Source organism: Macaca thibetana, chromosome X (genome assembly GCF_024542745.1).
Source record: "Macaca thibetana thibetana isolate TM-01 chromosome X, ASM2454274v1, whole genome shotgun sequence".
NCBI lineage: Eukaryota > Metazoa > Chordata > Mammalia > Primates > Cercopithecidae > Macaca > Macaca thibetana.
Window position 1 is genome coordinate 106,337,660 of NC_065598.1, and position 20,168 is coordinate 106,357,827.

The 20,168-nt window shown below is 38.4% G+C and overlaps 1 protein-coding gene across 10 annotated transcripts in view; it reads right to left on the bottom strand.

Moving 5' to 3' along the window:
• CHRDL1 (chordin like 1) overlaps nucleotides 1-19,391 on the bottom strand; it is a 121,781-nt gene extending 102,390 nt beyond the window's left edge. For 3 of the 10 annotated variants that reach the window (XM_050776558.1, XM_050776556.1, XM_050776554.1), the window contains exons 1-2: nucleotides 19,069-19,305; nucleotides 15,451-15,578 (exon numbers count right to left, since the gene is read on the bottom strand). In XM_050776558.1, the coding sequence (XP_050632515.1) occupies nucleotides 15,451-15,544 (94 nt within the window). In that variant the 5' untranslated portion in view covers nucleotides 15,545-15,578; nucleotides 19,069-19,305. Of the gene's footprint in view, nucleotides 1-15,450; nucleotides 15,579-19,013 lie in introns of all 10 variants that reach the window. The other 7 variants (XM_050776550.1, XM_050776559.1, XM_050776555.1 and 4 more) reach the window with 7 other exon arrangements.
• Between the last annotated feature and the right edge of the window lie 777 nt (nucleotides 19,392-20,168).

The window sequence follows — 20,168 nt, forward strand, 5'->3', positions numbered from 1 at the left end:
TTTGCTTGCAGTTGCTGAAGAGAAATTTGATGTAGCCATAAACCGTGGGGGGTGGGAAAGTATTGTATAAATATTTTAAATGTATTTATGTATTTTTATATGTTAAATTAATACTTAATTTTTTAGAGCAGTCTTATGTTCACAGAATTGGGAGGAAGGTACAGAGATTTCCCATATACCCCCTGTTACCACTGCCACACATGCATAGTGTCCCCAATTATCAATATCCCCTGCCAGAAAGGTACAACTGTTTCCACTAACGAACCTACACTGACACATCATTATCACTCAAAGTCCACAATTTACATTAAGGTTCACCTTTGGTATTGTACATTCTATGGATTTGGACAAATATATAATGACATGTATCCACTATTATAGTACCAAAGAGAGCAATTTTACTACCCTAAAAATATTCTGTGTTCTGCCTATTCATTCCTCTCTCTTGCCTAACCCCTGTCAACCACTGATCCTTTCATTGTCTCCATAGTTTTACCTATTCCAGAATGTCATATAGTTGCAATCATACAGTATGTAGCCTTTTCAGATTGACTTCTTTCACTTAGTAATATGCATTTACATTTCCTCCATGTTTCTTCACAGCTTGATAGCTCATTTCTTTTTGGTGCTGAATAATATTCTAGTGCTTGCATTTACCAAAGTTTATTCATCCATTCACCTACTGAAGGACATATTGGCTGCTTCCAAGTTTTGGTAATTACAAATAAAGCTGTTATAAACATCTATGTGCAGGTTTTTGTGAGACATACATTTTAAAATTTGGGATGTAAATATCAAGGAGTGAAACTGCTGGATCATATGGTAAAAGTATGTTTAGTTTAGTTTTGTAAGAAACTTCCAAACAGTCATCCAAAATGGCTGTACCATTTTGCATTCTCATCAGCAATGACTGAAAATTCCTGTTGCTCCACATCCTCACCAGCATTTGGTGTCGTCAGTGTTCTGGATTTTGGCAATTCTATAATAATAGGTGTGTAGCGGTATCTCACTCTTATTTTAATTTGCATTTCCCTGATGACATATGATGTGGAGCATCTTTTCATAAGCTCATTTGTCATCTGTATACATTCTTGGGTGAGGTGTCTGCTAAGGTCTCTGGTCCATTTTTAAATAGAGCTGTTTGTGTTCTTATTATTGAGTTTTAAGAGTTCTTTGTATATTTTGGATAACAGTCCTTTATCAGATATGTCCCTTGCAAATATTTTTCCTAGTCTGTGGTTTTTTATTTTCTTGACAGTGTTGTTTGCAGAGCAGAAATTTTTAATTTTCACGAAGTCAAATTTATCAACTCTTTCTTTCTTGGATAGAACCTTTGGTGTTGTATCTAAAAAGTAATCGCCTGGAACAGAATAAGGAGCCCAGAAATAATGTCACATACCTACAACCATCTGATCTTCAACAAAGTCAACAAAAACAAGCAATGTAGAAAGGAATCCCTATTCAATACATGGTGTTAGGATAACTGGCTTGCCATATGCAGAAGATTGAAACTAGACCCCTTCCTTAAACCACATACAAAAAGTCAACTCAAGATGGGTTAAAGACTTAAATGTAAAACCTAAAATTATAAAAACCCTGGAAGATAACCTAGGAAATGCCATTCTAGAAGAAGGAACTGGCAAAGATTTCATGACAAAGATGCCAGAAGCAGCTGCAACAAAAGTAAAAATTGACAAGTGGAATCTAATCTAACTAAAGAGCATCTGCACAGCAAAAGAAAGCATCCACAGAGTAAACAGCCTACAGAATAGGAGAAAATATTTGCAAACTATGCATCTGATGAAGGTCTAATATCAAGAATCTGTAAGCAACTTAAACAAACTTACAAGTAAAAAATAAATAACCTCATTAAAAAGTAGACAAAGGACACGAACAGACACTTTTCAAAAGACACACACGCAGTCAACAAGCACATGAAAATATGCTCAGTATCACTGATCATTAGAGAAATGCAAATCAAACTCATCATTAGATACCATCTCACACCCATCAGAATGGCTATTACTAAAAAGTCAAAAAATAACAGATGCTGGCAAGGTTATGGAGAAAAGGGAAGGTTATACACTGCTGGAGAGAATGTAAAATAGTTCAACCATTGTGGAAAGCGGTGTGGTGATTCCTCAAAGACCTAAAAACAGAACTACCATTTGACCAAACGATCCCATTATTGGGTATACACCCAAAGGAATATAAATCATTCTACCATAAAGACACATGCGTGCATATGTTCACTGCAACACTATTCACAATACCAAAGACATGGAATCAACCTGAATGTCCATCAACAGTAGACTGGATAAATAAAATGTGCACATATACACAAATGGAATACTACGAGGCTATAAAAAAGAATGAGGTCATGTCCTTTGCAAGAACATGGATGGAGCTGAAGGCCATTATCCTTAGCAAACTAATGCAGGAACACAAAACCAAATACTGCATGTTCTCACTTATAAGTGAGAGCTAAACAATGAGAACCAATGGGCAAAAAGAGGGTAACAACAGACACTAGGACCTACTTGAAGCATGAAGGTGGGAGGAGAGAGAGGATTAGATAAAATACCTATTGAGTACTATGCTTAGTATTTGGGGGACAAAATTGTCTGTACACCAACCCCCCGTGACACACATTTGTCTGTATTAACAAACCTGCACATGTACTCCTGAACCTAAACTAAAAGTTAAAAAAGTAAGTCATTGCCAAATCCAAGGTTACCTAAATTTTTCTCTTATATTATCTTCTAAGAGTTTTTTAGTTTTGCATTTGACACTCATGTTTGTGTTCTATTTTGAGTAAATGTTGGTGAAGGGTGTGAAATCCATGTCCAGATTTATTTATATTTTGGATGTGGATGCCCAGTTGTTCCAGCACCACTTATTGAAAAGACTGTTTTTCTCCATTTAATTACTTTGTTAAAGATCAGTTGATGATGTTTATTTGGGTCTATTTCTGGGCTCTCTATTACATTCCCTTGATCTATTTTTCTATTACTTTGCCAATAACTCATAACTTTGATTACCATAGTTTAATAGTAAGTCTTGAAGTTGGGTAGTGACTTTGTTCTTCTTTAATATTGTGTTGGCCGTTCTGGGTTTTGCCTTAGCATATACACTTTAGAGTCTGTTTGTTGATATCCACAAAATAACTTGCTGGCATTTTTACTGATATTGTATGGAATCTATTCATCAAGTTGGGAAAAACTGACATCTTGGCAATATCGAGTCTTCCTAACCACAAACATGGAGTATCTCTCCATTCTACTTAGTTTTTTATTTCTTTCATCAGAGTTTTATAGCTTTCATCATATAGATATTGTACATATCTTGTTGGATTTATACCTGTTTCATTTTAAGGAGTCTTTATAGAAATAATATTGTATTTTTTATTTCAAATTCCACTTGTTAATTGCTGGTAGACAGAACAGCAATTGACTTTTATATTAACCTTGTATACTTCAACCTTGCTATAATCACTTCTTAGTTACAGGAGTGTGTTTGTCATTGTTGTTGATCCATTGGGATTTTCTACGCAGAAAAACATGTCATCTATGAACAAAGGTAATGCTGTTTTTTCCTTCCCAGTCTGTATACCTTTTATTTCTATTTCCCATCTTACTGCATCTATTGTTGATTTTCAGTTCATTCAGTTTTTTTTTCTTGTGACAACAGGAATAGCAACCTCCAAGATCACTGTGTATCAGACTGGAAACAGGAAGCTCTTTCTGATTTTTTTTCCCATGTGTTATGTGTATAAAGGTTTTATTACAAAATTAACAGCATACATTATATACATTTTATAAACTACATTATAAATTAACATATCAGAACATTCCTGTGACATTAAATAGTTTCCCCATACTTCCTGACTAATTACATAGTTCTAAACCAATACACAGCTGAACCACAATTTATTAACCAATCCCCTATCTTGGAACACTGGGTTGTTTCCATTTCTTTCCATTAAATAAATTATGACAAAGATCCTTATACATAAAGTTCTGTTTGCAACATTAGGTATTTTCTTAATGCAAAATCTTAGAAGTAGATTTCTTGGGTCAAATGTTTTGAGTACTTTCAAAATTTTTATTTACGTTACCAGACTACCTTCCAGAAAAGCTGCAGTAATTTACTTTCCCATTAGCAGTGAGTGAGACTGCCCAGCAACGGACTGTTTAAAGTTTTGGCAACTTGGTAAGTAAGGGAAAATCGAACCAATATTTCTTTCTTTTTCTTATCAGCAAGGTTGAATATATATTCATTTTAGTAACCATTTTTATTTCCCCTTTTATGATACTATCATCATTGTCAACATTGTTATATTAATCTCTATTTGTGGGCTAAAAGTAGGTGCTCAAAATATTTATTAGTTGAAAGAAAACAGAACATACTTTTAAGGCAGAATTTGAGTGTTTTTCAGTCAAGTCTTAGCAATACTTTTTAAACTTCTGCTCCACAACATTCAAGGACATGGTAAGAAATATTTTAAATATGTTAATAATCCCAGCATATTTAACTGACGAGAGATGATTATGAATTTCCCAAGACTAACATCTAAATAAGGCATCTTTCTCTACCATTTTGGTGAGATGAGAGTTACTGTTTCTGTACAATAAATGTGTAGTCTCACTGACAAACATTTAAGTGATTTGCTTTTCACATATACAACTTACTTCAACATTTCAGAAAGAATCTGAGTATACATGTGGAAGCAAATCCTACAAGGTGGCTCCTTCAAATGGCATTACTAGGCTAGCATAAATATTCATACTTACATGGGTCTGGGGCAACTAAAACTTGAATGGAGGTAAGCTAAAAGTTACTTTGTAGATTTAAATCCATTTTGCAGAGTAAGCTATAACCTGTATATTATGCATTTGATTCTGAATTATTTTTCTTGCTTGGATTAGCTCAGAGGTTGACATAATATTTACCTATTTAAAATATGAAACTGAATAAGTTTTTCTATCAGCTATATGTTCTGCATGGTTGAAAAACCTACCCTTTTCTTACTTGATAAAGAAGAAAGGGGATAATAAAAGATAAAGACCACTGAAAAGACTACTCAAGCACTAAAATAAAACAAGCTATACAAATGTGGGTTTCAAGTGCATTTGCACATTTCCACATTTCCAAAACTCTCTTCCAAACTGTTTAAGATTCTGACTTGCAGGAAAGTCTGCTTCCAAAAGGACAGTATATATTGATGTGATGAGGAAGGTATTCTTAATATGTAACTTTTAGCCAAGTTGCTATCTATTCTCTAAAAAGTCTTTAAGATAGATTATTTCACTGATACTATTAAATGGATCGCTTCAATATATGTGAGTTCACCATTATTCTTGAAAACCACAGATAACCGAAATAACTGATTTCAGCCAATAGATTACACCTTCCCCAAATTCAGCCTCTAAGGAGTATTATTAGACAAAGTTTGAAAGCTGAGCCATCTGAATTTTCTGCCCCTAATTTGGCTCAAAGGCTAGGAGGTAGATGATAAGTGTAAAAAGCAGCCAGGGAACCAAGTGCAAGAAAAATATAGAACCAAATGAGAATGGTGATAACAATAATAAAAACAAGTTATATTTGTTGGGCATTTCCTATGAGGCAGGATCTGCTCTAAGGGTTGTACATATCTCAATTCACTAAATTCTTACAACAACCCTACAAGGTAGGTCTCATTATTGGCCCCATTTTACCACTGAGGAATCAATGGCACAGAGAGGTTTGGTAACTTGCCCAAGTTGACATGACTAATCAAGGTATGGAAATATAATTCAAACCTATATCTTGTAGCTTTAGAACCAAGGACTATAATAACCTTTACAGAATTCTGCCTCTCCTGCTACATAGTTGGTAAGGTGCAGGTCACTGTTTTTAGAACTTGGAAAGTAAAGAGCTTCCACATATTCTTTACTAAACTTTTCTCAAATTATTTTTCCACTATACCTTTTTAATACAGCTTTGATCACCTTTTAAAAATCAATGTTGTTTGTAGTGAAGTCAAGTAATACTCAACAAAGACTATATAAAATAGTGCAGCTGGCAGAGACTATTTTGCATTTTTGTATTTATATCAGTGACAATACATAATGCATAAAATAGTGCTCATGCTTTTAAGGGCTTTGAAATCTTGATGGGAAGACAAGATTACCCCAGCTAAAAGTTATTTTTCATTCTCTTTAAACCTAACAGCACTTTCCTCATTTGTTCACGTGGCATTTATCCCACATACCAGTGTCTTCCAAACTATGCTTCTTGAGGATGCAAATATCTTACTCAAACACTAAGTGTTTGAAACCTGATAGAAACCTGATCTAAAATGAAAACATAATGGTATTTCATCAACTGTATTGGTCTTATTATCTCAGCAACATGGGATTTGGCTAATTATGACCCAGACAGAAACCTACAGCTCCTGGAAGGAGTAAATTTAGGAACTGAAGGCAGACAAGGAGCTGAACAGTAATGCCATTAGTGCTATTAAACAATGCTTCTGCAATTACTGACACTCATATTTTTATAGCACATCAAAAAAGTAAACACTATAATTTTTTTTTTTTTGAGATGGAGTTTTGCTCTTGTTGCCCAGGCTGGAGTGCAATAGCACAATCTTTATTCACTGCAACCTCTGCTTCCTGGGTTCAAGCAATTCTCCTGCCTCAGCCTCCCGAGTAGATGGGGTTAGAGGCGCCTGCCACCACGCCCGACCTCAGGTGATCTGCCCACCTTGGCCTCCAAAAGTGCTGGAACACCATAATTTTTAAGACAAGTTTGAGCATGGTTGTCCAATACTGAGTGGTTAGCACAATTATACTAATTTCACCATGAACACATTGGACAATCACTAAATTTGAGAAACTATGATAAAGTCAATTTCAGTACATGCTTATAAGTTTGAAATTTTAAAAAGTTGTTGACATTACCCAGGAGATAATTTAGTGAGTTATGCAGTATAATCAATAATACATAAAACTCCAGTATATCATCTTGGACAAAAAGCACAAATCAGCTCATTTTATTGAAATAAGGATGCCTCGCCAGCTTCCAGGAGATACGTGCAAGAAAATTAAGGTGATCACTTGCCAATAACAGAGAGATAGAAACTGGAGGATGCATGACTTACTGCTAACTAATGGTGTCTGAGAGTAAAATTTGGTCCCAAAGGAATTCCAACATGTGAGATGGACCTTCAACCTGCAACATCACAGCTATTTTTCAAACGTATCAGCTTGCCCTAATTAGAGGTGGCTATTTCTGCTACTTTAGGGGCCCCTGTTAATAGGAACAATGATGATAAAAAAGTAAACAACAACAGATACGTGTCACTATGCCATCAATGTTTTGCCAATCATTACTGACCAGCTCCCAGGATTAGGCAAAGGTCAGTAACTTCATCACCAGTCCAAAATCAAGAAAAAATTCCCAAGAACTGTTTTTGATAAGAGCTATTACTGTAGACACATTGTCATGTAAGTATTACAACAATATTTATTCTATTATAACACGTGGTCAGTGGAAAAAAAAGATGAATCTCTGCTATTCATTATATGAGCGGACACATCAAGTAAACAAACTCCTTTTAAATTATTTATTTCTTAAAAAGGCTACTAGAAGAGTGAAGAAAAAATAAAGGCATAAGTGCTTCTCTTCTGTCACTTATCAAACTTGAAGTAGAATGTAGGAAGGGCAAGATATAGTAGTTAAGGGGAAAACGTTTCTTATTTCTCTGACAACTGGATTTCTAGAGTTGAAGACTGTGTCATATTTTCTCAGGACTTTAAGACTTCATTTCTAGTCTGCGGACACCAGAGAAGAAGAAAGTAATGAAGCAGCAAAATTCTCCATCCTGTGTATGCAGCTTTTTCCTTCATTCAGAAGTTAATTATCTTTTTCCTTCTTGCTGGATCTCCTGCCCAAAATTATATATTGAGTATTTTATGTTTTTTTGTTTGAGATGGAGTCTTGCTCTGTCACCCACTGGAGTGCAGAGGCACAATCTCGGCTCACTGCAACCTCCGCCTGCTGGGTTCAAGTGATTCTCCTGCCTTAACCTCCCGAGTAGCTGAGATTACAGGCACCCGCCCAGCTAATTATTTTTGTATTTTTAGTAGAGACGGGGTTTCACCATGTTGGCCAGGCTGGTCTCGAACTCCTGACCTTGTGATTCACCTGCCTGGGCCTCCCACAGCATGGCCCTCTCACTACTTGCTTTGTGGTTATTTCACTTTCCTATTAGCAGGTGGGCAAACCCATCAAAAGGAGATCCTTTTACAGAAAGGCTGCTAAGCTGGTGAAATCTGACCTTAATATTTTTTCAGACAAATATCATCTCTTCCATGTCATATGACTTAGGACTTTGGGCAAAAATAAAAATGCCTGTTCAAAAAACCAAATTGTTCTTCCTATCAGCACTGTAGCGGTGCAAATCTCTGTGAAGGGAGACTTTCTGTTTGATCAGGAATACTTTTGTTCCCTTTGGTAAAGAATAAAAGTTGAGCTCTTGAACTTTCCACAATAGAATCAAATATGTATATCCTGCAACTGGTATCTAAACCACCCAGCTTTCACTTACAGACATCATGGGATATCTCTTCACTACAGGTGCATTTTAGAGACTCCCATTGTGAATTGACCTTAAGTGAAACAACTCAAAAACAAAAAGCCAAATACTGCATGTTCTCACTTACAAGTGGAAGCTAAATAATGTGTATATATGGACATACATTTTGGAAAAAATAGACACTGGAGATGTGGAAAGGTGGGAGGTAGGAGAAGTGTGGGGAATGAGGAATTACCTGTTGGATACAATGTACACAATTCAGGTGATGGCTACACTGAAAGCTCAGACTTCACCACTACGCAAAATATCCTTGTAACAAAACCGCACTTGTACCCCCTAAATTTATATAAATAAATAAACAAACCCTGATCCATCCTGTTTAAAAAGTGCTTCAGTTTTGTAAACTAGTATGTTTGTATAACTGAGCTTAGAAAAAAAGACTACAAGTATATGTATCAATTAACTATGGTTATCCATACACATTGTGATTACTGCTCATTTTTGTTTTCCTTATACTTTTATGCACCTTTTGAATGTTTAACAATGAGCATCTATTTTAAAATCAGAAACAAATCATGTTAATAGAAAGCTTGCTTAGGGCATCTGATAGTTGACAATCCAGTCTAGTAGACGTGTTAAACATCTATTTAACATTTCCATGTTCTATCCTCCAATTTAGATCATTCAAAGGGAAAGTACCTGGAATGCATTTCCTTATGCTTATAGAAAGTCCTTTATTGAATTATAATATTTGCCTTCTTCCTTTACAGAGGGTCAGTAAAGAAACGCCAAACAGACAATTCTATTTTCTATGAAACCAAGGATACCCAGAATGTACCTTATTCAAACATCCCATGATCAATACTGCTTGAGTGGGTTAAAGGTGGGAATAATCTCTGTAGATGAAACTGTAAATTTTCTCTTGACAACAAACCCAAAGTTTCTCTTTTCATCCTTTTGGGAGGCATAAGCCAAATTTACATTATAAATGCTATAATCTACTAAACCAAATGTTAAAAACATCTATTATTTCGATTTTCTTCAGATGGCCTCTATTTTATTTCATCTTTAAAAACATTATCTTGCTCCTATTCTTTCATCTCTAATGTGTATCTAATCTTTCTAGAAGCGGACAGGCTACAAATCTTAAATGGATAAAATATTCTTTGCAATTATCTTGTGACAATATTAAACATCCATATGGTTTGCTCCAAGTGCACAAAACCAGGGCCTTTGTTTCCCTTGTTCCATCTCCCCAGCCCCTATACTATTCTTTAGTTTTCAGTCCAGAAGTCAATAATTCTATTCAATTTGTAAGTAGTGAATCTTTACTTCAAAGAACACGAATGACTCAACCAATACCACATGACAAACAATGGAAGACTGACCAGAAACCAGGTCTCTTGACTTTAAGCATAGTCCTCGTTCCATTAAACTATGAAAACATTCCAATCCTACTGAGAAGTCAGGGAAATATAAGAAGCATAGACATAGAGGCACATACTTTTAACCTTCCTCACAATTTTCCTTTGGTTCAGCTAATGTAGGTTCCTGAAAATTTTTTTAGTCCTTGTCTCAGTCTTTTAATTCCCAAATAGTATACTACCCCTCTTAGGAATTTGGGTTAGAAAATCTTCATTTATTTACTTGGGTCATCTCTTATGTATTAAGTGGCTGCCATGTATAAAGGACTGGGCTTCTATTCAAGACAATGAACTGACTTTCTCAAAGAATTCCAGGAGGCAGATAGGCATAGTGAACAGAACACTTAATTTGGAGACCTGGGTTTTGGTTCTAGCTATGGCTGGGCCTTTCTGCTTGTCCTTGTACAAAGTCACTTGACCTCATTGAGTTTCAAGTTTCTCACCTTAAAATTAAGGGGATAATATCTTTGACTTGTAAGAGAGTTGCTCTAATAGCAACCACTTACGAAAAACTTACTATGTGTCAGCCACTATGCAAAGCATTTGGTGTACACAATCTCGTTTCTTCTTCAAACGACAATGCTCATGCTCATTATGCTATTATTTCCCCCACTGTACTGATAGGAAAACTAAAGCTGGAGAGGTTAGGTAACATTCCCAAGGTACGTAAGTAAGTCAAGGAGCTGGGGATTGGATCTAGGCTAACTACAGAGCCTCCATTACAAAACCTACTGCCCCCTCACCAAAATAAAAAAGAATTAAGAGTATACTTTGAAAAGCATTAAGCTATCTAATTTTAAGTATTCCTTTCTTCTACTTCCACTTAATTAAACTTCTAAGATGTGAACAGGTCCACTAATTTGCTTGTTCAACAATCACCTCAAATGTCCAAGGGAGAATCTGGAGCAGGAAAACTCACACCTTCCTGGCTGGCTCTCACAATAGACAGAGAAGTTCTAAGTGGGCTTCACATGTTTCAAACTTTCTAAGTATCTTCTTCCTTCCCTTCAATGTTTTGGTGGCTTGCCTTTCCTGAGAAGTCCAGAGGCCCAGTTTTAGCCAAATCTGAATGTTGGAAGCTTTTCTCTTGAGGAGAAAAATAAGTGACAATCTGGTTCCTTGAAGATCCAGTTAACTCACCTTGTAAAGCAGGAGTGGACTCCATGAAATACATGAACAATTTCTCTCTCCAGAACCTTTGCCAGACTTGGCACAGGCTGGTCTATTAGAAATACATAATTGAATATTCTTAACAACTCAATTCTTCAACCTCACTTTGATCAATAGTTCATTACCTAAGTTAGATCTGCCAAAGGGGCAAACTCTTCAGCCCATTTGTCCCATATTTGCATGAATATTATGCTGTGAATGTTACGCTCCTTTGAACTTCAAAAGAGTTTCCTGGCCTCATTGACTACAACTTTAACAACAGAGCATAATGGAGTTATACAGAAGGACCTTTTCCCAGCTAAAGACCTCAAACCTTGCTGATGCTGAACAGTAACAAACTTTTATGTAAGCAACAAATGGCTCATTCATCCATTGCAACGCACTATCAGTATTTTCGGGTTTCCTGAGCCTGTCTTGCCTCTTATAAGAGAAATTGTAACTATGGCTAATTAGCTACCAGCAAGTGGCAGCACCCACCTTCACCATTCCTTGTGATGAGCTTTCCACAAACAAAGCATTTTTTCCACATCTTCAGATTTCTGAATCAACTGAGTGAGCATCTTTGATCATAATGGCATCCCCCGTCATTCCACCCTGATGCCCCAAATAGGAGAGCAAACAGGCTACAAAGCCCAATTCTTGACCTAAAAGCTTATATTCTAACCAGCCCCTGCAAGATAAAAAACTTTGCCTTCTTTTGGTAAGATGGTGTCAGACAAGGAGAGACATGAAGAGTTTATGACCCATACCTACTCTTACCCATTTTCTGAAGTTTTTCCAGTTGCTTTCCTTTTTAATTTTAGAAAACCCCTCTATTTCTTCATCTACTCCCATACCAACTTGTCTCTAGAATTGCACAGTAAAAATATGGGAAATAAGATGTACTTTTACTTTAAAAAGAGCTTTTCTCCTGTTTTAAAAGTGAAACTTGCCAATTGTGGAAATTTTGGAATAGACAGAAGCATAAAAGTGAGCAAAAATAACATTCATAAACCTACCATCCGGAGATTTAAAAAAAATTAGTTCCCCATTGCATACCATACGGGAATATAAATTTCAGATGGAATAGAGAACTATGGGTAAAACATAAAATTATGGCAGCAGTAGAAGAAAATATAAAAATACAGGGTGAGAAAGACCTTCCTAGGAATAAGAAATCCAGAAGCCATACAGAAAATGAATGACAGGTCTGACTACATAAAATTTTAAAACTTCTATATGGGAAAGATACAACTTAAAAATTAAAACAAGCGGCATATCAAAAATAATATTTAAAATATAAAAGGTTAATAAGTTTTTAACAAATAAATATCACAAGCAACCAAACTAAAAAATAGACAATACACTGAAGAAATAAAATTGAACTAATACATAATTGAAAAGATGCTGTAGAAACAGAAAAGTACCAAGAAAAACTGACAGATTATTTGTCCTATTAAAATGGCCCCGAAATATAAAGATTGATTGTAATCTTGGTGAAGGAATTAGAAATGTACTTTCATACGTAGATGGTGGGAGCATAAATTAATACAACTTATATGAAGGGCAATTTGGCAGTACTTATCAAGATTAAAACTGAACATGCACTTTGACTATTTCTCACAAATACTTGAATAAGTGCCTAAAGATGTTCATAATGCCTTACTTTTAATAGCAAAAACCGGAAACAACCTCAGTATCTACAAATATAGACTAGTTAAACAACCCAGTGCAAACTTACGCAACTGCAAACTATGCAGGCATTAGAAAGAATACGGCACTATTATATTGCAATGTATTGACATGGAAGGATGTCCTACACACATTATTGAGCAAAAGCAAGTCACAGAAAAGTGTATATAGTATCCTATTTTTGTAAAACAAAAACTTGTACAGACATGTATGTATAATTTTATAAAACAAAGAAAGTAGTTTGGAAGAACACACAGCAAACCACTAATAATGGTTATCCCAGGAGAGTGGAATGGGAGTTTAGGGATACATGTTCCATATGAAGCTCAGATGCTTTCATGTTGTTTTGCATAATAAGCATACACATTAATTTTATAATTTAAGAAACTTAAAAATAAGTTAACAAGCATTTCTCAGGGCCGCCAAATTTTCAATAAACAGTGTTTTTAATGGTGGCATTACATTACCTGGATCATTTTTGTAACTATTTATCTATGAACTGACATTTCCACTGCTTCTAACTTCTCACTGTTAGAGCTGCAATATAAATCTCTGTGCATGCATATTGTGTGTGTTTGTGTATGTGCATGTATATATCAAGGCAACATACATAGGACATATGCTTTGAGGTTTTCCCTTTAGCAGAGATGATTTTGCATGTCTTCAGAACAGTTAGCTTGGGCGTGGACACAAATAATGATGCTCAGTGGCTCATTAAGGGAAGGACCATGACCTTAGCCTCATCATCTGACAATAAGCCTGAAACACTGGACCAGATCTGGTGCCCTAGGCCATCTGTTACATAATCAATTTGGCACCAATTGAATATCAAAAGGGCTTGGAACAAATTCATCTGCACAAGGAAATATTAGAAAGTAGTCGATTTGGGTTTATAATTTTTTTTTAAGTCACATCTTTCTTTGTCTAAGTTTCATGGACAATATTATTCAATTCTTCATAAATATGAAAGGCTTTCCATAAGAGATGGTCTTCTGAGAGTTACAAGCTTTCCCCATGAGGTCATCATTAACAGGCTATAAGGGAAGTTTCTCTCTAAGACAGGAAGATTATTTTGTATAAATTTAAGGGGTACAAGTGCAGTTTTGTTACATGGATATATTGTTACATGGATATAAAGTCTGGACTTTTAGTGTAACCATCACCCAAATAATGTACATTGTACTTATTGAGTAATTTTTCATCCCTAAGCCCAGCTAATTGTGAGCTGAGCTGACAATGCATGGATGCTTCTGTCACATCCACTTAAATCAAGGAGGGCTTCTAGAAGAGGAGGATTCTGAGATGAACCATATTCAAGCGGTAGAAGAAGGATGCAATTTGAGGGATACAAGAGTAAAGGCTGATCCAAGCTTCCTTGCTGAGATCATGCCCCACTAAACTTCCTTTTGTGTCCCAATCATACTAGATATCACCATAGACCGCTTATGCTCAAAAGCCTAATCAAAAACACTATTAAACACTACTTCTCCCAGGAAGAAGACGACATTTACTATGAAAATTGTAGTGGGACAGAAACACACTTAAGGATGGAATAGGCTTGGCACTGTTCTCCTTGTCAGCAAGCCTTCTGCCTGATCTATTTAACTTATGTGATAAAAGAGATAAAGGTTTAAGTGATGGGCTTCAGATGCTGCTTCAGTTCCTACCATGAATATTTTCACAGCTCCTTCTCATGAATAAGTTCAGTGGAGCAGAGAATGCCCCTCTTGGACCAATTCCACTTTGTGCTTCTTTTGATGCTGTCAAAAAGGAGAACTAGAGCTTAGGCTTTTCCTTCAAATTTAGAGCAAGTATCTACCTCAGAGGTGGCTGCAAGTGGCCCAAAGAAGGTAAGACCCACACTGTGCAAAGGCAGCAAGAACGGAGATGTCGATGGTAACTGATAAATCTCCTAAACGTGGCAGCAAGGAGGGTTAATTATCCCCCCGCCCCCACTTCCTGCCACTCTCTGCTTTCTCCAATGTGTTAGCCCATTACACGGATCGCTGACTTTCTAGAAATATTCCCTGGCTTTGCAGGGATGTTCTTTTCAATAAATGGCATCCAATTTGCTAACGGTCCCTGGAATCTCAATTTCCTCAAAGGATTTTTCATCTGAGCCCAGTTCATAGGAAGGTTTCGTCCTTCCTCATTTTTCAGCGTAAGGGAATAGGCAGAGACTGCTTTTCTTTTTCTTTTTCTTTTTTTTTTTTCTGTGTCATTATTTTTCATAAACTGAAAGCCTTTGCTGAAGAGTCTGAAATTTGGGAAAATTCCAGCTCATCTGTCAGATATTTCTAGAGTTACGTAAAATGTAATGAGATTTGTATAGTTTACAACAGGAAAGAGAAAATAAGCTAATGTGTCATATGTTCTATGAGACAAAGACTACATGATAATCAGAAAAACAGCCCCAAATTTAGTTGGCCTGATTCAAAGCTCTCATTCTTTTATCAATTCATGCATAAACCAGTAACATTCACTTTCTTCTGTTAGAATAATGGCACGGCCACATTTGGGCTAAATCACAATTGCTACAGATTATAGCCACATTTTCAAAGACATTATAAGAAGTGTATTATTTTCCAAATGCAAGACACTTACGTTTTACTTGCTCTGTTTTGCCTCCTTCTAGGAAAAGAAAGAACAACAAGGAAAAGATGTATTTCATGCCTCCCATTTTCCACTTTTTACTCATTTGGGCCACTGCAAAAGGTGACAGAACCTTCAAGCTGTTGGGAAGAAAGCAGAAAAAAGACTTAACACAGATCTGGAACTGATAGAGGTCACTGATGCTCAGGCTTCTAACCTGCTAGAAAAAATAATGCCAGAGAATTTACATAAGTGTAAGTATTGTTTGCCTGCACAAGATAAAGGACTTGCCTCTCCTGTCTTGCAAAGCTTGTGGGCGAAAATTCAAGTGAAAGAGGGTGCATTCCTATCCAAAGCTGAGGCTAAGTCCTTACAGGCAAGTCATAGGAAAATGAAAATAAATTTTGAAATCTTCCTTTCTAAGGGAATTAAAGTTGATTTCTCAAGAAATTTTTTTGGGAGAAAAGGGAAACTTTAGTTTGCAAAAGCGGTTATTTTAGCAAACAAGGTAAAAGTAACAGGCATGAGACCAAGCAATTTCTGAAATGAAAGTTAACTAATCTTAGCTTCAAGACTACTTTTACCATTAATCCTTTAGGAATGAAGTACAAATTGATCAGTTTCTTGTCTGTCCTCTATGAGATCTACAAGGATCTTTGGTTTGGCAGCTAATGTTGGAAAAGATAGATGTAATTAGCAAATGGATGCAATTAAACACCTGAAAAGTTTTATTGCTTAAAATGTTTCAGACATATTCCTCCCCCATGAAGTCCATCGTAAAATGGAGATTTCAAATGGGCCATTTTTGGGGGAAATTGGGCAAATTAAATAGATAATTTGTTTACCTTGCACCACCATGCAAAAAACCACTAAAACAACTACAGTTCTTCAAAACATGAGATTGGCATTCCCAGTATAAGGAGTAGAAATCTTAAACCTTTTCAACCTTGGAACACAGAAAGTTTGCAGTAGCTCATATCTAGTCATGGGTCATTTCCACAGACTTTAGAGTATGCAAAATTCTTCCAATGGGTGATCTGAAAATACTGAAATGTTCTAAAAACACCAGATTCAATCTGAATGGGAAATGAACTCATTGATCTTTCCAGAGAGTCCAAACTAAATATTGCACATAAAGAACTTGAAGGAATGCAAAACGATCATTTTGGAGAGCTGAATATGTTTGGGCTCTGAAGTAGGTGCACAGCTCCTATTTAAATGCTATGAAGTTGCCTGGGTCATTCAAAATCCACGGTTTCAAATCATGAATGCATAACCAAGGAAGAACTGATGATAGAGTAATTTGTGCTATCAGGCAAAATTTGCAGCACTGTCTGCCTTCTTTCTTTACCTCCTCCCTGCTCCTTAAAGAACCAAATTCTCTTAGGACATGTTCCTACCCATCCAAAGTCCTGAGTTCTGATGTCTTGGTCCCCTCTGTGAGTTTGTGGCCCACTTTCAATCACTCAGAATGTCACTGTCCCTTGAGGGCTACCATGTTTCTTTGAAACAAAACATTTTCATTAACAATTTAACACAGCTACCCACCTCAGTGAGGTTCTTCCTGAGCCTACTCTAATAAGTTTATTCCCCAAGCCTCTGAAAGAGAAAGATTTTTAACCACTTTGGATTTCAGTGGGTGTTTCTGAAACCATGGTTTTAGGGTCTCCCCATGCAAGAATCAACAGGGCTGCTTTTCTTGTACAATGGTTGGGCGATTCGGTGAACAGTAGCATTGCTTCCTAACTCAAGTTGGCAAGAAAGCAGCTCATAGATTTTTTGCCTTTCTTAGGTCCCAACTAATATTATAAGCAAATAAAAAAGTTGGTAACTAGAGAGCAATTAATCTCTTTTGGCGTTCCTGTCATCTGTGTGGCCTCCCAGGCTGTGATGGAGAACATCAGAAAATGAATCGCTTTATAAATATTCACTTTTGATTTACAAGATCCTGAAGTCCTGCCTTTGTATTCTGTGCAGAAATATGAACCAAGAAGAGCTCCCTCCCCAGATCTCCTCACTGTTCAATTTCTCTTTATCTCTTCAGCTTTTTCTTTTGGGGAAGGGGGTGGTTCAAAACATGTGTTGGGACTGCAGCAGTAAACAGAAGCAAGCACTGCTCAGCAAACTTAGCCGACTCTTATTCTTGCAAAGAGCCAAACTGTCCTTAATTTTTCAAATTATACTTTGACCCAGTTAACTGGAGTTATTTCTGCATTAACTCTCTGTCTGCTTCACACAGGCTGTTGTGCCATTGAACTCGCACTGGCTCTTTTACAGGTTACTTAGACATACAGCCATTGACATGTTTCAGGGGATCCAGGACCCAACAAGAAAGCAACAACAACAAAAAAACCAAAACTCTGCAACACTGGTAGTGGAGGTGGGATGGGAGAATTCCTGTGTTTTACAAGATAAAGAAATGTATCAAGTACCAAAAGAAAGGTATTTATTAAGGTGCTTCCATGAAACAAGTATTCACATTGTTCATTTGCGTTAAGCAAAGGGATCAACTGCTCCTCGCCCAGCTGTGACTGCAAGGCAATCTGGGCCATCAAGTGTCAGGAGCCCACTTTCAGAACAGGTCTCCTGGGTAGAACAGAAGCAAAGAGACATACCCACAGGAAGGATAAGGGATGAACACATGTCAGCCAGTTCTTCACGCCCCACAGTGTCTCTTTAATCCTCCCGAGAGGCTTGACTGACCTTGTAATCTCACATTGACTATCATCTGTGGGACAGCCCCTAGGGTAGCAATTTTCTTTCCGACAAACAATAAGAAAGACACTGCAGTCTCAGGCCCTTGTCCATCAGCTGAAATCCTCTCCCCACTCTACCACCCAGCAAGAAAAGTTCGGTTAACTGGTGGTGTGTTGCCACTGAAAATGGCAGTTTTAACCCAGGGTATCTCTTGTTGGAGGAAATGCCTTCATTGCTGCTTATGACTGCCAAACAATGCCTCGCATTTGGCTTGCAAAACACCTTTCTATCATTTCATTTCATTCCACACAACTTCACCTTCAAAATGGGCACTGGGGGTACACAGAGAACTCAAATATCTTTAGTGGCAGGGCTGGGAGGGACTGGAAAGCAGCCTTTCCGGGCCCTATGCTCTGGCAATATACCACGTTGCTTTCAGAGCCTAGTGTCTCAAATTCTGACCCCCGTAGTCAGGGCCAAAAAATGAGGCAGATGGCCAGAGCACAGGATAGGGAGCCTTTCGCCCATCTACTCTGTTACATTAACTTTACCACATATTCATCAGCAAAATGAGAAAACAGGCTCAGGAACACAGGCAGTGATTAAAGGGACTGCAGAGCCCCTTGGGTAGCTCAGGGTGGAGTACCCAAGTGACCTCTCAAAGCGTCAGAGCAGAGAGAAATGCAGGCCGAGTGGGGAGGGACGAGCTGTGAGTTCGAATTCAGAGATCCCCAACTTGCTTTGGTCAGAAGCCTTGGGCCCCACCTCCATCCAGGTTGGTAGCTGCTGGACCATAGAACCGGCTGGGGTGGCAGGGGAATTTGGGGCACCCTGGGGAAACTTCCAGGGACGGCTCCGACTAAGAGAAGGCAACCCACCTGTGCAAAGGCTGGAAAAGGTGAGGGAAGCGGGCGCCGGGCACTGCTCACTAACCTGGGCACTGGCCTCCTCCGTCTGCCACGCGTGCACGCGCTCCGAGCTCCCCGGGGCGCTCTCGTCCGAGGTCTGGGGCTCGCAGGTTGTGGCGAGAGCTAGAGTGCGCGCGAGGGGGGAGGGGGAACTCAAAAGTGGGTGGGAGGAAAAACATCACCGCCCTCACACCACGAGGGAGCAGCGGCTTGCTTGGCTCCCGGGGGCAGAGCCAAGGCGCGGGCGCCGCGGCCCGGGGCCACCTGCCCGCCCGCCCGCTCGCTCGCTCGCTCCCCACTTGGCCCAAGAAGGCGGCCACTCGGCGCTGGCGGGAAGTCCGCAAGCACGCAGCCGCTGCAAGCACGCACCCTTTCTCCGCCCCGGCACAATGGCTTTATTTCTGCTCCCCCGGCCCGAAAGTTTAAAAATCGTTAGAAAGTGTGAGACTCAGCCGGCTACTTTCCCATCACACACCGCCCCCACTGCAGGCCCCCCTCCTTTGGCTAGGAGAGCGTTGGGGTCTTAAAGGGACCGCACAGCTCCTCCGGTCCCTCCTCCCACTCTGCACTGGATGCACCTCGGAGCTCCCCACCACTCGCGCACGCCCTGAAGATACCGACTACCCTCGGACTCCCCTGCCTGGAAGCCCACACCCGCTCTCCTCTGGCACCAAGGCATTTCCGAGGTGTTCACCTGGTCTGGTCCTGAGCTGGTGTCCTGGACTCAGAATGAACTGGCCTCGCAAATCATGCCCTAGCATGCTGCTTATCATTTCAGGGGGTTTCCCAGATCCACACTGTGGCTAGTAGAGTGACAAAGCTTTGGTTTGGTGTCCTTAAAGGCGGAGTGGAGATGGGTGTGTGTAGGGTCAGGGATTAGAAATCCGCTTTCTCTTACCAACTGGGCTCCCAAGCCTCATGGAAAGGGGCTCTTCTAACTGTTAAGTGTCTTGAAGAAAACATGGTGCCACCCACCATACCCACTATTTTTTTTGTTAAGTCCCTAAGCTTCTAAGTTGGGCCAAGAGCTCAACTTTGAAATCACAGTAGCACTGCTGATGCCTTGGTGGGCCTGCCTACTCCAAATTTGTGTTTATTCAACAAGTGATAGTTGCAAAGAATTGT